General features: G+C 42.6%; 1 protein-coding gene across 1 annotated transcript in view; it reads right to left on the bottom strand.

The window, feature by feature from the left end:
• Window positions 1–11,589: 11,589 nt before the first annotated feature.
• Window positions 11,590–18,389, bottom strand: part of HEATR4 (HEAT repeat containing 4) — a 45,551-nt gene continuing 38,751 nt past the window's right edge. The window contains exon 17 of the mRNA XM_059182876.1: window positions 11,590–11,899. Coding sequence (XP_059038859.1) covers window positions 11,741–11,899 — 159 coding nt within the window. The 3' untranslated portion in view covers window positions 11,590–11,740. The remainder of the gene's footprint in view (window positions 11,900–18,389) is intronic.

Below are 18,389 nucleotides of genomic sequence, written 5' to 3'. Positions count from 1 at the left end.
GTGTTTGAGAAAGAGGAGCCTTGCCAGTTTCGAGAACTTTCAGTAGCCAGAGAAAACCTCTGCTGGCTCCTCTGCGGGATGGCCAATTTTAGAAAGGAAAGAAGGGGTGGGGAGGTGAGGACTTGCCCCCAGGAAGCCTGACTACACAATGGGGATGGTGTCTTTATTTACTCAGCCCTTTCCTACAGGCAGCCAGAACAGCGGCCATTTCATTTTGCACTCAGGAAGTGTATTCAGTGGTAGGCTTTCTCTCTTTTCCTGTTAGTTTCCTGCAAGAGGACATCAGTGTCTTCTCAGGGCAGCAGCTGATAAGAATGATGTTGTTGTTCAGGAGGAGACAGACAAACATATTTCCTGTCTCAGACCCAGACCCTTCCAAGGGCACAGAGAACTGGGCTTGGGTGTGGAAACTGAAGAACCTGAGGGCACGCCGGTTTCCCTGGTGCCGTCTTCCTCCCCGACACACTCTCTCTAGTTGGTCACAATAATGACATCCTCCATTTGTATGGAATTTCACGCTTTTCCAAGATAGCGTCCCATTGTACAGAAGCAGCTGAATTTGGGGCACGCTGAATTTGACACGGCCTCGGAGTTACCTTCCAGGGCTAACATGAGGAGGCAACTTTGGGTATAACATTATGTTCTGGGGAAATTATACAAATACTGTAGAAGTTTACCCTCAGTTGGATTCCATGACTAGTCCCTACTTACCTTCCAGATGTTACCTTCGAAGTTACTACTACAGGGGAAACTTCTGACACCCCCTTTCCCAGCCACACTGAATTGGGGTGCCCCCATCACACACGCTACCCTTCCACATTTGATTCACACAGCCCACGTGTAAATTTGCTTAGTGCCTCGCCCTTCTGTAGCATGTTATTGTGATACCAAGAACCACATCCATGCTGCTCCTAGCTGCCGAGCGCAGGGCCTGGCCCGCAGTAGCTCTCCAAATATTTAGTGAATGAATGAGTCAGGAGTCGTCTCGAGGAGCAGCCTCGCCACCCTACACCATCATTTATTCTGGAGTGGTGCTCTGGGAATTATAAAAAAGGCATGTGCTAATTATCGTGTAACGATCACTAGTGGTTACAGTAATTAGTAGGGTAAAGCACAGGCTAAATAAGGCCCTCCACCAATGGATATGGGCCCATCCCCGCACCCTGAATTTGAAATCCCACTGCCTGTCTATGTTGGACTTTCCTAGACGGAATTGTTCCTTTTGGGGCAAGTTCTGTCCAGAGTTGCCAACACTGGGGACAGGGAGAGCTCAGTTTCCTCTGAGTCAGTGAAACCATTCTGGTTTGGATATTAAATTCAAATACAGGGCCCATGGCGGCCCTCAGACTGTGAGAGGGATTTCCCTTCAAAGGTCTGCACTGAGTCATCCCTCCTCCGAATTATAAACAAACAAACAAACAAACAAACCACTAACTCCCTCAGGGTAAGTGATAGAAGCAAAAATTCTTCCCATGGAGGCCAACATTCATGACCTCAGCTCCTTCCCTGGGAACAAGAGGGCAAGCTGAGAGAAAAAAAAAAAAAAAGAAAAAAAGACTTTTCCTTCCCATTCCTTCCTTCCTCACAAGCTCTGGGCCTGTGGATTCCTGTTGCTGAGGGGAGGTGAGGCTGGAGCTAGGGAAAGAGGAAGAATAAGCTGAGGACAGGGTACTTGGGTACTTCCATGGCCCAGCGGCTGTGGGGGGAGGGGCAAACTGGGAGGAAGGATGACAAGACACGAAGAATTTCTGTAGGTTCTTCAACAGTTCTTGCATCCCAGACAACCGAGGCAGAGCCCAGTTGCCAGGACACCAGGAAACCAGAAATGCAGTCAGTGGGAGGGGACAACAGCAAAGAAGCAGGCAGATCTGACACACAGGCCCTGTGGGAGCCCCACAAACTGCTTAAGACTGAGGGTAGCCAAGAGGAGGAGGCGCTGAGTGTGAGACCTCGAATCAGGAGGCCCACATGCTATTTTCAGCCCAGTCATCGATCTACAGGAGGACCTTAAGTGAAAGATGCATGTCAGAGATGTGGCTTAGTCAGCTGACCAGGGGATGGGCAGATGTTTGTGAGATGCCACAAAATCTCTAGAGGAAAAGTTATTATGTCGAGTGTTCCATCATATGGAAGGAAGCCAGAGCTTCTTTGGGCTACTGTACTGGAATCAGAGGCCACAGTGTTTTCATCTGGGGTGGACCTAGGGATCTACTTCCTAACAAGCTTAGCTGAGAACAGGGTCATTGTTGCAGTTCGCAAGGAATACAACTAGAAATCTCATCTCTGGAGTATTAGAAATTTCCAACCAAACTCTAATACTTTTTCTGTGCAGATGGATCCTGGCCAGACTTCACTTGCCTAAAGGGGGGTGCAAGCTATGACCTGATCGTGCTTCTCCCTCTCTATATCTCTCCCCAACTCTCTTCCTCCTCTCTTTCTCTTTTTCACATGTACGTAAGGCCACCTAGAAACATTGACTCAGGGGCGCCTGGGTGGCTCAGTGGGTTAAAGCCTCTGCCTTCAGCTCAGGTCATGATCCCAGGGTCCTCTGCTCAGCGAGGAGCCTGCTTCTCTCTCGCTCTGCCTGCCTCTCTGCCTACTTGTGATCCCTGTCTATCAAATTTAAAAAAAAAAGAAACATTGACTCATCAAGGGACAGTTGGAGATTCCAAAATGATCATCCCAATTGTGGCTCTCCATCTCCAACCACTCAGCCTTTTTGTTTTAAAGGAAGTAGTTAAATCAGAACCCTTTTCATTTGGCAGGTATGTGACCCTGGTAGTCTTCTCTTATTCAACATTTTGTATACTTTCTTATAAATACTCCCACTCACTTCTCTGGTTTCTTTTCTGCAAACCATCCAGATTGTCATTCCAAAGGGATGTTAGTCATTGAGCAATAAAAGCAGTAAATAAAAAAATAATAAATAAATAAATAAATAAAAGCAGTAAAAGTATATTCTTTTTCCTGATCTCTTCCAAGTTAGCAGGCTGTCTAGACTCATAATAAGACTTTAACCCAAATCTACAACAAGTACTTACCTTTCCTGCCTGACCTAAGCAGCAGCCACCGCAGGTCACAATTATCACAGGAACAGATATTATTTTTCTGTTATTGCACAAAGTGGACAAATGTTGTCTAGCTGATGCAGAATGCATCACTTGGTAAAGACAGAGCAACGTGTAAACAAACAAACAAACAATCACAAGCACAGGCATGTGACTGGTAGGCCTGTTTGAGAGGGAAAGCTAAGCCAAATCTATAGTATCACAAAGAGCACGGGCAAGGTCAACATGGACTTATCTCTAAAATCCACAGATTCTAGGATTTCAATGTCCTTTACAAACTTCCAGTGGAAATAGGCTTAGTACTGATAAAAAGGAATATAACTTTACATTGTAAATAATAAATACATGACCTTTGTATCCAGGGAGAGAATATAATCAGAATACAGTAAATATATAAATTACAGAGCCATATATGAATGAACCAGCCATTTTTCAGACCTGGTCTTATATCACAGTTCCAGGCCCCTCTCTTAGTTGCAAGGATTTCATTTCACTAGGCTGGAGTAAGACCCAGGGATCCATATGTTATTTTTGCTAAGGCTATCCCAAGTGATTCTGATTCATAGCCAGGTTTAAGTTCCACTGTTCAAATAACCTTTCCTACAAGGTAAGAGACTATCCCATGGCCTATGGGTTTGGCCCAGCCTGATAATCCCCGTGATCCTAATTGTCAAGTGGCTTAGTTAGAGATGGGCACAGTTGGTTCCCTTGTAACATGGAACAAGCTCCAAAGCAGCCTTTAGACTCTGGATCCACTGATCAAATCCAGTAGGACAGCAATACTCTGGTCCCTGATCATCTAGAAACTTCTCCAAGATTTAAGACTTTTCCACCATAGGGATGAATCAGCTGGGGTGTTTTAGAACATGGCACTACCTTTGGAAGGAAACATTCAGATTTTCTTATCAGAGTAAGGTGCAGACTTAAAACATTTCCCTTGTGGCTCTTTCTGCAGTGTTTAGCAGAGTGCTGGATATTAATTTATTCAGTTCATTCAGTATTTTTAATCAATTAGTATTGATTAAATATAAATATAATTGAATATATAATATATAGATATAATTGAATATTAAATATAATTATATATAAGTATAATTAAATTATATTTAATAAAATTAATTATAATATTGAATATTAAAATCAAAATATAAATATTAAGATATTGAAATCAATATATAATTAAATATAATATTGAATATTAAAAATCAATATTCGTTGATTAAAATTAAAATATTCATTTTAATGGTAGAAATGGACTTCCAGAGAATAATTACTGTGCCTTATTCACCTTTGGATCCATAATAACCAGATACATACAGTACCTTGCTCCTAATAAGTGGTTTTGAACAAAAACATGAATGAATGAAGCTTGACTACGTCCTTTACAAGAAACAATCGTTCTGATCCTCTGCTTCCTCACGATTGGGGCAACAGCTGCCTTGCCCACTTGATAGAGGATTAGAAATCACATGTTTTAAGAGTCATCAGCACTACTCTACGACCCAGCAATTGCACTACTGGGTATTTACCCTAAAGATACAAATGTAGTGATCTGAAGAGGCACGTGCACCCAAATGTTTACAGCAGCAATGTCCACAATAGCCAAACTATGGAAAGAACTTAGATGTCCATCAACAGACGAATGGATAAAGAAGATGTGGTATATACCTACAATGGAATACTATGCAGCCATCAAAAGAAATGAAATCTTGCCATTTGTGATGACATGAATGGAGCTAGAGGATAGAGGTATTTTGCTGAGCAAACTAAGTCAATCAGAGAAAGACAATTATCATATGATCTCCTCGATATGAGGAATTTGAGAGGCAGAGTTAGGGGGCTTGGGGGATAGGAGAGGAAAAAATGAAACAAGATGGGATCGGGAGGGAGACAAACCATAAGAGACTCTCAATCTTACAAAACAAACTGAGGGTTGCTGAGGGGAGGTGGGGGTGCGGAGAGGGTGGTTGGGTTATGGACATTGGGGAGGGTATGTGAGTGCTGTGAAGTGTGTAAGCCTGTGTGTGTGTAAGCCTGATGATTCACAACCTGTACTCCTGGGGCAAACAATACATTATATGTTAATAAAAATAATTTTTAAAAAAAGAAAAAAAAAGAGTCATCAGCACTGTGACTGGCATAAAGCCGGTACTCAACACAGAGTTATGCTCATGGTACTCAGTCGTTACCCTGACAACAGGTAACCGGAAGCTCCTAAGAACCGATCTGTATGGTCAAACCGACACCTAGTGGTGCAATCTTAGAACACACACCAAAAGTACATCAACTTTTGGTTTGAAACTTAAACTGGGGAATAAGAAGGGACTGTGGAGCACCTGCCTCACACAAGCAACATTGTTTCATCCTTACCAGTTATTTTCAATCCTGGTTGCATATTAAAATTACTCGTGAAGCCTTTAAAATCTACGGATGTCTGGAGTTCACCTTCAGAGATTCTGTCTTAATTTGCTGGAAGTAAGTATGGCACAGGCTGCAACTATTTTAAAAAAGCAATTATAATATGCAATCAGGTTGACAACTACAGCAATAGATCTATAAGATAATTCTGCTTTTCATGTTACAAATAATCAAAGTAAAGCTCAGGGTTGTAATCTGCACAGAGTCTCCAAGTTAGTAGTAGCAGAAGGGAATTTAAGCTGGAGCACACCATTTTTTCTAGCACATCGAATTGTCTTTGCGAAAACTTTTTGAAGTCAGATGTGCTCTCTTAGCTTTTGTCTGTGAGAGTCTCAAACTTAGGGGCATTAGGGAAACCATGACTGTATAGGATGAAGTAATCCCAACAACAGTTTGGTGGTGACGGGGTAATATGGTCCAATGAAGATGGGTTTGATTTCCTGAATCCTCTCTCCAGATTCCCTCTTCCCAGAGCATTAAATTCAGCTGCCCTGGTGATAGATAAACAAGCAATGTGAAGTTATTTGACTCTGAATTGAAGAGCTACAAGATGGATCTAAAACTCTCTTTCTTTTCTGAGGTGAGGACTATGTTAGAGAATTAGCCTGGATTAAATTAATCACCTATTACTGAGTTCTGGGAAAGAACGTGCGGTACTGCTACTGCATACTTACACACTTGGCCAAAACTGCTGAAGTCATAGATATCAGCAGGCAAATGAAAAGGAAAGAGTCTAAACCCTAACAGGTTAAGATTGTGCCCTAACCTGACCTCCCACAGAAGCCGTAAGGAGAATGTTGGATGATCTGGAAAGGCATACAAAGCACAGTGTCTTCCAAACCCATGGTGTAGAGAGCCAGTTCAGCCCAGGCATGCAAATTGGAGGGGACCCCACTGGGTCAGTGAGATGGGGTGCAGCATTTTATGGAGATGGGGTCCAGGCCACTGCCTGGTTCTATGACTTGCCGGGATGAGTTCCTCGAATTTTGAGAAATGTTTCCTCGGTTGGTGCTGGGCAGCATATGGGAGCAGACTGAGAGTGCTAAGGTTCGGCCAAGTGACCAATATTCTAGAAACTCACCATGTGAAAAGCTTGTATCAGGGGTCACAAACTATCAATCCAAAGACAGAATTTGGCTCACAGATGTGTTTGGCACAGTATTGGCTTATATTGTTTTTAATTTATTTTTTTAAGGAAAGAGATGGGGGAGGGGCCGAGGGAAGGGGAGAGAGAGAATCTCGAGCAGGCCCCACACCCAGACGTGGGGCTCTATCTCAGGACCCTGAGACCATGACCTGAGAAGAAATCAAGAGTCGGACATTTAACAAACTGAGTCACTCATGTGCACCCCCCCCTTTTTTTAGAGAGAGAGAAAGAGAGCAGGGAGAATATTTTAAGTTAGTTGACAATATTTAACATTGCAGAGATTTCATTTGTAAAAATCTCAATTTTTTTGTGAGATGTAACGTAGAGAACCTTGACTGTCCTGGTCACTGCCATATCCCCAGTCTAGAACAGTATCTGGACCATAATGACTGTTTCATAAGTATTTTTTGAATAAATGTTACTCAAAAAACAGTCCCATAAGAGGAATTATTATCTTCATTTTACAGCAAACAAAAGAAATAGCAGAGAATTCAAGTAATTCACCTGCGGTCCCGCAATTGATAAGCAGCAGAATATTTGGACTCAGATGGGTTGAACTTCCAAACCGACATTCTGTCCCTTGTGCCATTCTGCTCAGCGTCTCACACTGGTGGGCCTTTCATAATCATAAGAAAACCTTTCAATTTATTGAGATATAATTCTATACCATACAACTCACCCATTTAACATGTACCATGCAATGGTTTTTTTGGTATATTCACAGGGTTGTACAACCATCACCACAATCTAATTTTAGGACATATTTGTTTCTCCTAAAAGAAACCCTCTTACCAGCCAATTGCTATTCTCCTCTCCCTCCCCATTTCCACTTTGTCAGTCACTAATGTACTTTCTGTCTCTATACATTTGTTCTGGAAATTTCCTGTCAGTCATATAATATGTGGTTCTTCGAAACTAGCTTCCTTCCCTTAGTATGTTTTCAAGATTCAGCCAGGTTGTAGCTTGTTTCAGTACCTCATTTCTTCTCCTCCTCCTCCTCCTCCTCCTTCTTCTTTTAAAATATTTTACTTATTTATTTGACAGAGAGAAGGAGCACAAGCAGGAGGAGCAGCAGAAGAGGGAGAAGCAGGCTGCCTGACACGGGACTTGATCCCAGGTGCCTGGGATCATGGCCTGAGCCGAAGGCAGATGATTAATCAACGGAGCCACCCAGGTGCCCCAGCACCTCATTTCTTCTTACGGACAAACGACATTTTATTGCACAGATACAGCAACTTTTATTTATCCATCCCTCAGTTGATGGACATTTTAACGGTTTCCACTTCTTGGCTCCTGTGAATAATGCTGCTATGAATATCCACGTCAGTTTAGATTTTTGATATTTCGAAAGTTAGTCATTGTAACGTTTTGTGTTAAAAGCAATCATTTAAAAATCTACCATCATGTTTTGAAATACAGTTTTGGCACTTGGTCTTTTAAAATAGAGCTGGCGTCTCAAAAAACGTGAGAATATCCAGCTCATTCATTCTTGACCCCTGAGAGGGTCTGATGCTGTCTCCAAACAAACAAGCCCATTTGATCCAACTAGAGAAAAAAATTCCTCAAAGTGAGAGAATCGGTCTTATGCTTCTTGGTGTATCCGTGATGAGTATGTAACACATACATTTGGTAAATATTTGCTGACAATACAGATCATCGAGAAATTATGGTAGGTAGGGTGATAACCAATACAAGATTGTGGAAGAAAAGAGAGTAAATTCTAACACAGGTGATTTCCTTTTTACCCATAAGCCTCACTTTGCTGTTGGTCGGGTCAAGAAACTTGCTGTGGACGGTAATTCACTAATGGATGCTAACTTAGATGGTATGCATACACTGCTACAGATAGGAAGCTTGGTTGAAAAATGGAAGTGTTCTCTAGATCTCGACCAAGAGAAGGACAGCACGGTGTTTCTCCCATATGCAGGGCCAAACAGAAGCTTCCTTTTATTTTATTTTTAAAAAGATTTTATTTATTTGAGAGAGAGAGAGAGCGCACAAGCTGAGGGAGAGAAATGGGGGGGAGGGGCAGAGGGAGGAGAAGCAGACTCCCTGCAGAACAGAGAGTCCCACAAGGTGGGGGGCTCCATTCCAACACCTGAGATCATGACCCTTGCTGAAGGCAGACACTTCGGCAACTGAGCCACCCAGGTGATTCCAGAAGCTTCCTTTTAGAGCTGGATGGGGAGCTGTCACTTGTTTAATCAGCCAGTGGAGTTAATGAATGTTGTGGCAGAAGAAAGGGAGAGGAAAGATGAAAAGAGGAACAAGGAAAAGGAGATAATGGAGGAGCGACTGTCCTACAGATGTCTCAGTTGGGAGGGACAGGTGAGGTTCTTTATAAAGGATTTGTGACATTCCTGGAGTATTTTGTCGTTATAATACTTTGTTAATATGAACAGATCAGCAAAAGCATGAAGGTAAGGGGAATGGATGTCCAGCTTCTTCACTGCGAAGTAACAAGTAAACCAATGTAGAAATAGGAGAGGAAAAAGGAGCTGTCGTGGACCCCTACTAAGCTCATTCCTCCCTGTAGCCTTTTCTCCTGTCCTTCCGCTCACCTGAGTCTTGCCTCCTCTTCTCGGTGCTACCCAATTCCTTAAAGCAGTGAGATCCAAGCCTGCTCCTGGGTCTCCATGACTACTCCTGCACCTCCCACCCCCACCCCAACTCCTCCAGGACATCTGCTGGGTGCCACACATTTCCTACTAGATGAAGCATATTGTCTTTGAAAGACCCTTATATGTATGTCTTATAAAACCCCTTGTAAACTCCTCGAGCACAAGGGCCATTTCTTCTGCGGCTGCTACATCTCCCACAGGGCAGACCTTCTAAGAGACCCTCTGTTTGGCCTTGCTGACTGACTGAAGAGTTCAGTTGGGCTCTCTTGTTCCTGCCAGCAATGCAGAGTGCACAATAAAGCCCTTTCACTAGGAAATGACAAAGTCAAAGCTAGAGGGGCTGAGAAAGTACTCGTACAGAATTCTTTATTGTCTCAAATGCCCCTTGGCAGCCAGATCCCAGAATCCTCCTCTTTCACAGACGTAGAAATAACCTCCATATACACGATGGTGCTTTTCGGATTCCTATTTCACTTGGACAGAGTGTGTGAACTGATAAATAAAAACGTAGGTTCCATGTGTCAGGAAAAGGAAAGATTTTCTATTGTGCAGTTAACTTATACCCCCCCCCCCAAGTCCTTTTTTCCCCGGGTCCCATAGCTGTGAGGCATTCATAGTGGAAATTATTGCTTTTCTTTCTTTTTTTTTTTTTTAAGATTTTATTTATTTGACAGGCAGAGATCACAAGTAGTCAGAGAGGCAGGCAGAGAGAGAGGAAGAAGCAGGCTTCCCGCGGAGCAGAGAGCCTGACTCTGGGCTCTATCTCAGGACCCTGGGATCATGACCCCAGCCGAAGGCAGAGGCCTTAACCCATCAAGCCACCCAGGCACCCCGAAGTTATTGCTTTTCATATTGCTGTTGGTAACAGTGCCACTGGAAGAGAGGATGTGATTAGGGGAAGAAAAAGAGAGCAATTCACATCACCTATATTTTCATCTCTAAATGTCCCAAAGCTTTTTAAGGTGTAAATAGCAATCAGTTTTTAGGAAAGAAAGCTGGAGTCACACTACTTTGACTACTGGTCTCTCCTCTCCCATAGTGATTTTTTTTTTTTTTTTTGGTATTGTTTTGCGATAGGGAAATTGAAGGGACCCCACAAAAAAAAGAGTCTGGTTTTATTGATGCGATGTCAATTTTTGCTCCTTTTCCTACTTCTGTTCTGGCTGGGACCTGTACTCCTGCCCTGCATCATGGCTGATAGTACAAATAATGTATGTTCTCCTCGTACAGGTCAAGGAGTTAATGATTTCTTTGGAGTCTTGCAGCACAACGGATAGTATCTAAGGACGATGGACCACGTGGGGTGGTCACGTGCATTTTTCAAGACGACTGACTCCAGGACAACGGTGACGTATGGAGGACACCTGAGCACTCATCCTTGTTTTGACCAGTCCCTGGATGCCAGAGAGGACTCGTACACCAGACTACCGTCCTCAATAAAAACTCCAGACCCCAAGCTAAGACAGACTCAGGCTTCTTTTCCTTACAGAGTCTCCCAAATGCTCCACCAGTATCTGCTCTCTCTATGCCTTCAATAAACTCTCTCACTTCCTGATTGCTCAAGTTTGATTTCTCTCCTGTGTGAAGCAACAATGCTCTTGGTTGGTCCCGCAGGACTCCCTCTGGGTGCTGGACCTGGCCTGCCCACATCAGTATGCTCTTACAGAATCCCACCTAATGATGCACAGACAAGGCTGCCCCTCTTCCATCATGTCTAAATCTTTAAAGCACGAGGGTTTCTTAAGGTTCCTGAGAATCGTTGATCAGCATCGTAAAACTACAGTGATGCTTCCAAGGGATCTCAGAGTGTTGAGGCCCACCTGCGTGGTGGGAGGGAAAATTATCGTGTCAGCTCGGTCTTCTTGTAACACTCTGGTAAAGACTCTGCTCTAGGGGTGCCTGGGTGGCTTAGTGGGCCTGCTTGCCCACCCCACCCCCCGCCGTCTGCCTCTCTGCCTACTTGTGCTCTCTGTCAAATAAATAAATAAATAAAAAGCTTAAAAAAAAAAAAAGAATCTGCTCTAGAATAAGATTAGACTTGTAGATTTAAAAAAGAAAAATATCACCAGAGCTGTCTCTTTCCTAGCTGTCTCTTTTCAGAGGACTCTGTATACAGCTTGCAAAGGATGATGGATCTTTAATATTTCTACTCTAGTAAAACTTGGAGCTCTGACCTATAATTAGTATATAACCTTTCAAGGGTATGGAAAAACAGGCTCAATCACTAATGTGATGTCAATTTTCTTTAACCCTCTGTGTAAATGATGCACACGAAAAAAACTCAGGACTACTGTTAAATAGAATTTTCTTTATAAACATAATGACAAAGAGACTGTACAGCATCGATTTAAAAAACAGAATGTGACTAGGTCTACTGCTGTCTGTCTTGGAGCAAGAGAAGGGCTCATCCTAGAAATAAACAACTTTCCTCCCAGGGAACGAGAACATAACCCTGGAAAAAATTTCTCTCTTGAGTATTTACCCAGCTAGACATCTGAGGGGTCAGATCCAAATGGTCCCATCATAATCCTTTTTTCCCGGGCAGTGCGCAGATCTCTCAGCGGTGATGACTGACTTCTGCTTCTTGTGTGTAGGTCCAGGACTGGACTCTGTGACCATGGATTTGGTGTGTGGGGCCTCACAGGCTGCAGAGAAATATTAACACGTGAGTGCCTATGCCGAACATGTGGTTTCATGTAAAAGGTAGACCCAAAGGGAAAGCCTCTTCAGCCACAGTTTGTCAGAATAGCTCCATGAACAACTATAATAAATAACAGAATTTATAGCTTCAAGACCTGTCCTCCTTTGACCCCAGTCAGAAGCCTAATGTGGCAAATATGCCCAAATTTCCCACTCAAGAAGGCTTGGGCATCTGTGTGACGACCTTTGGGATTAGCCTGTATTTTTTATGTCTTTACAATTATGCAGAAGTAGCAGCAGCGACGGTACGTCCTTGTAGCTATGATTGGAGAGACCTATTCCTGGGATGCGCTGAGGAGGTGGATTCACACAGGGTGAACAGTCCCCAGGGACAGAGCAGTGGTCTACTTCAACCCCATAAACCAATGTAGTGATGGCCATAGTTGAGCTTGTACCTAGGTTATAGCATCCTCAGGAGTCTAGATAGTTCTAATATCTTTTATTTTTTTTAAAATTTTTAAAGATTTTATTTATTTATTTGACAGACAGATATCACAAGTAGGCAGAGAGGCAGACAGAGAGAGAGGAAGAAGCAGGCTCCCCACTGAGCAGAGAGCCCAATGTGGGGCTCAATCCCAGGACCCTGAGATCATGACCTGAGCTGAAGGCAGAGGCTTTAACCCACTGAGCCACCCAGGCGCCCGATAGTTCTAATATCAATCAAGGTTTCTGCATTACTCCATGGGCTAATAAGAGGGATGTCCTCTGTGGAGAAATAAAGGACCTCACACACTGCTGGTGGGAATATAAACTGGTACAGCCACTGTGGAAAACAGTAGGGAGCATTCGCTAAGAGTTAAAAATAGAACTACCATATGATCCAACAATTCCACCTCTGGGTATTTACCCAAAGAAAACAAAAACACTAATTTGAAAAGATACGTACATCCCTATGTTTATTGCAGCATGATTTACAATGGCCAAGATACGGAAGCAGCCCAAGTGTACTTTGATAGACAAATGGATAAGAAAGATGTCACATGGGACGCCTGGGTGGCACAGTTGGTTAAGCAGCTGGCTTCAGTTCAGGTCATGATCCCAGCGTCCTGGGATCAAGTCCCACATCGGGCTTCTTGCTCAATGAGGAGCCTGCTTCTCCCTCTGACTCTGCCTGCCACTCTGCCTGTGTTCGCTCTCTCTTTCTCTCTGACAAATAAATAAATAAGATCTTTAAGAAAGAAAGAAAAAAGGAAATAAAGAAAGAAAGATGTCACACACACACACACACATGAATATTACACAGCTATAAAAAAGGATGAGATTGTACCATTTTCAACAACATCGATGGGCCTAGAGGGTGTTATGTTGAGTGAAATAAGTCAGATTGAGAAACACAAACACCATATGATTTCACTCATATGTAGAATCTTAAAAAAAAAGCAAATGAAAGGGTGCCACCTGGGTGGCTCAGTCTTCCCAGAGTGACTGATTGATCTTGAGGTCTTGAGGTAGTGGGTTCAAGCCCCACACTGGGCCTAGAGCCTCCTTAAAAAATAAAAATAAATTAAAATAAAAATTGTTTAAATGAATAAACAAAAACAAATAAAAACTAAAGATGAATAAACAAACAAAAAGCAGAATCAGACCTACAAATAAAGAGAACAAACCAATGGTTGCCAGAGGGACAAGGGTGTGGGGAGATGGCAAAATTGGTGAAGGGCTGTGGCAGATAAGGGCAGCTCTTTCCACTCCCGCTCTATCCCGTCCTGTAAGGACCTTACATACACACAGGGGGAGAAGTCTGAGAAGTCTGAGAAGTCTGAGAAGTCTACAAAATGTATGATCTCAGTTATGTGTGACATTCTGGAAGAAGCAAAACTATGAAGGCAATTCAAAGATATGTTATTGCCAGGTGTTTATGGGGAGAGGGGAGGCTGGAATAAGTGAAACACAGATTTTTTTTTAAAAGACTTTTATTTATTTATTTGACAGAGATAGAGAGAGAGATCTCAAGTCGGCAGAGAGGCAGACAGAGAGAGAGGAGGGAGCAGGCTCCCTGCTGAGCAGAGAGCCCGATTCGGGGCTTGATCCCAGAACCTTGGGATCATGACCTGAGCCAAAGGCAGAGGCTTTAACCCACTGAGCCACCCAGGCGCCCCTGAAACACAGATTTTTAGGAGGTTAAACCATTCTGTATGATACTGAAATGGTCGATACAAGGCATTACACATTTGTCAAAACCCATAGAACTGTACAGCACAGGGTGACCCTTAATGCATGCAGGTATTAAAATATCATTTAGGGGATACCTGGGTGGCTCAGTTGGTTAAGCGGCTGCCTTTGGCTCGGGTCATGATCCCAGCGTCCTGGGATCAAGTCCCACATTGGGCTCCTTGCTCAGCAGGAAGCCTGCTTCTCCCTCTGACTCTGCCTGACACTCTGTCTGCCTGTGCTCATACTCTCTGACATAAATAAATAGATAGATAGATAGATAGATAAATAAATAAATATATCATTTAGGAGATCAGGGGATCCCAGGAAGGAACGAGACTCTGATGAGATAACTGGAACCTCAACTTAAATATCTTTTGTACAGATGTTGTGATGATGATAAAAATATTTGCAAGCATAATTGTATATTAGAATAACATTCTGTATGGAAGTTACTTCAAAACGGAAATGTGAGTTTGTAAGTGTCAAAAAGATAATCCATTTCAATTGTAAAGAAGAGCTTTGTTTATTTTTTTTTAACAGATGATGGTGGGCATCAAACTACTACACTATGTAGATTCGACTGAATGCACTTAAAAGAGTGGCATAACAGTTTTAGTTTAAAACAGCAATGTGGGAGATGCCTGAGTGGCTCAGTCAGTTAAGCATCTGCCTTCAGCTCAGGTCACGATCCCAGGGTCCTGTAATCTGAGCCCTGCTTCGGGCTCCCTGCTCAGTGCAGAGCCTGCTTCTGTCCCTCCTCCTACTAATATGCTCTCTTTCTCTCTCTCTCTCTCAAATAAATAATAATAATAAATATAAATTATATGTATATATAACTATATACAAATATATATGTATAATAAAAATAAATAAATAAAATCTTTAAAAACAAAACAAAATAAAATAAAATAAAATAGCAATGTGTCAGGCGCGTGGGTAGCTCAGTCGGTTAGGCATCTGTCTTGGGCTCAGGTCATGATCTCAGGGTCCTGGGATCAAATCCCGTGTGGGGCTCCCCACTGAGCAGGGAATCTGATTGAGATTTTCTCTCTCACTCTGCCCCTCCCCCACACATGTACACACACGCTCTCCCTCAAATAAATAAATAAAATCTTTAAAAAAATAATAAAATAGCAATGTGTAAATGCTGGAATCAATTAGATCCTTTGCATCTATTTAAACTTAAAGCAAAAACACTTTTGTTTTTTAAGATTTTTTTTTTTTTAAGTAATCTCTATATCCAACATGGGGCTTGAACTCGTGACCCCAATGTCAAGAGTCACATGTTCTACGGACTGAGCCAACTAGGTATCCCAAAATCCCAACTAGGTATCCCAAAAATACTTTGGATGTCAATTTTAAAAGTTAAAAAGGTCACAAAGTTTTTCACCATTCTTTCAGAGGATATGTAAGCAAAAGAGTTGGAAGTTCAACATTCTAGACAGCATCTTTAATGATTTATATCAGTACTTGGCAGACTTTTTCTATATTTAAAGGGCCAGATAGTAAATATCTTAGGTTTTGAACATCAGACGGCCTGTCTCAAACCTACTCAATTCTGCTGTTGTAGCATAAAAGTAGCTACCGACAGTCTATAATGAATGAATGTGGCTGTGTTCCAATACAGGGTTACTCGTGGGCACAGCCATTTGAGTTTTGTATACATTTTACATCACAAAATATTATCTCCTTTTGATTTTTCAACCATTCAAGAATATAAAAATCATTCTTAGTCCACAGAATTTATAAACACAGGAGACAAGCTGCATTTGGTCAGAAGGCCACAATTTGTTGACCCCTGATTTATAGTAATCTGGTAAATTAGTCTTACAAATTAGTAAGCCACTAGTCTCAAAACTAGACTGTTATCTGCCTCACATTTGCCAAAGCAAAGGCCTAGTCCTTGAGGCCTTAAGCAAAATAAATCAGAAATATATGAAGTAAAACATAAAAGTTTCTTCTATCACCAATAATACCATTCCCAGAGGCAACCTCTTTCTTCAGTTTGGAAATGTCTTTCCAGATACTCAGCTATGCAGACACACATACATATGCACACATCATATATGGCTTTAAAGAAGCTAGGGCCCCTGGTTCGCTCAGTCTGTTGAGCAGGTGACTCTTGATCTCCTTCTTGTAAATTCAGGCCCACAATGAGTGTACAGATTGAGTAAAAATTAAAAAAAAAATTTCAAATAATAAGTAAATAATAAAGAAACCATATATAAATGTATATGAGTTGTGGGTTCTTTAAAAAGATTTTATTTATTTATTTGACAGAGAGAGAGAGTGAGCACATAGCAGGTAGAGGGAAAAGCAGGCTCCCCACTCAGCAAAGAACCCAGTAGGGGACTCCAACCTAGGACCTCGGGATCATGACCTAAGCCAAAGGCAGACACTTAACCAACTGAGACCCCAGGCGCCCTGTGACTTGTGTTTTTTTTTTAATAAAAAATAAGACAACATATATTTTGCTATGCAATTTGATTTTTCAAATTACTATATACATTTTTTTCTTAGGTGGAGAGGGGCAGAGGGAGAGGGAGAAAGAGGATTTTTTTTTCAAGTTTGTTTTTAAAGATTTTATTTATTTATTTGACAGAGATCATGAGTAGGCAGAGAGGGAGAAAGAGGAGGAAGTAGGCTCCCCGTGGGGCTTGATCCCAGGACCCTGGGATCATGACCTGAGCCAAAGACAGACACTTAACCGACTGAGCCACCCAAGCAGGCACCCTTCAAGATTTTATTTTTAAGTAATCCCTCCATCCAGCATGGGGATTGAACTTACAACTCCAAAATCAAGTTGCATGCCAACTGAGCCAGCCAGGCGCACACATGTGAATATTTTAAAGGATAGATTCCTAAAAGCACAATTACTAGGTTTAAACACATTCAAATTTTTATACTGATGCAGTCATCCAAAAGTTTATACTAGGGTTTCTCAATCTTTTTTTTTTTTTTAAAGATTTTATTTATTTATTTGACAGAGATCACAAGTAGGCAGAGAGGCGGGCAGAGAGAGAGAGGAGGAAGCAGGCTCTCCGCTGAGCAGAGAGCCCGATGCGGGACTCGATCCCAGGACCCCTGAGATCATGACCTGAGCCGAAGGCAGCGGCTTAACCCACTGAGCCACCCAGGCGCCCCGAGGGTTTCTCAATCTTGATACTATTGACATTTGGGCTGAATAATTCTTTGTTGCAGGGCTGTGCTGTACATTGTAGAATGTTTGTTAGCATCTCTAGCCTCTGCCAGTTAAATGACAGTAGCAACTCCCCTGTTGTGACAACCAAAAGAATGTCTCTAGACAACGCCAAATGTCCTCTGGGGGCAAAATCACTGGGTTGAGAACCATTGCTCTGGACATTTTCCTTGTATCTCACTTCCAACAACCTCTCATATTCTCCTCCCTTCATGATGGAAAAGTACTCAAAGGAACTTGAGTTCTGAATCCAGTATGTATCTAGTATGTATCACCTGTGAGGTAATAGAAAAAGTATATATTGGTCCCTCCCACCACCCACTCCTGGCACAGAGCTACTGAAACCCTCATAATTTCCTAATAATAAGAACACTAGGGATGCCTGGGTGGCTCAGTGGGTTAAAGCCTCTGCCTTCAGCTCAGGTCATGATCTCAGGGTCCTGGGATCGAGCCCCGCATCGGGCTCTGCTCCACGGGGAGCCTGCTTCCCCCTCTTTCTCTCTGTCTGCCTCTGTGCCTACTTGTGATCTCCATCTGTCAGATAAATAAATAAAATCATTTTTTAAAAAATGACCCTCTAAGAGCATTTCTTAGTTCTAATATTTGTCTTTGACCCCTTCCCTGACACAGGGCTCTTAAAACCTTTGTAAATTCTTAAGTGATAAGAGCACCTGGAGCATCTTTTGGTCTATTGAGGTAACCCTAGACGGGCTTCTGGGTTGGGTCTGGTCACCAGAAAGAACACGCCATGATTAGAAGCTTGGGATTTTCGGCCCACCCCTCATCCATTAGCGAGGGGACAGGGACTAGAAACCAAGTGAATAATTAATCATGCCTGTGACAGGAAGCCTCCCTAAAAGTCCCAACAGTATGGAGCTCAGAGAGATTCTGGTTGGTGAACCCATCCACATCAGGAATGGGACACATACCCCAGCTCCACAGGGACAGAAGCTCCCCCTGTCAGGACCCTCCCAGACCTCCCCACCATGCAGCTCTTGGTCTGGCTGCTCATCTGTCTCCTTTATCATATCCTTAATAAACTTGTCAATGTAAGTGTTTCTGAGTTTTGTGAGCCACCCCGA

The sequence above is a fragment of the Mustela lutreola genome, chromosome 7 (assembly GCF_030435805.1).
Source record: "Mustela lutreola isolate mMusLut2 chromosome 7, mMusLut2.pri, whole genome shotgun sequence".
Taxonomy (NCBI): Eukaryota; Metazoa; Chordata; class Mammalia; order Carnivora; family Mustelidae; genus Mustela; species Mustela lutreola.
This window is presented reverse-complemented; position numbering and strand designations above follow the sequence as displayed.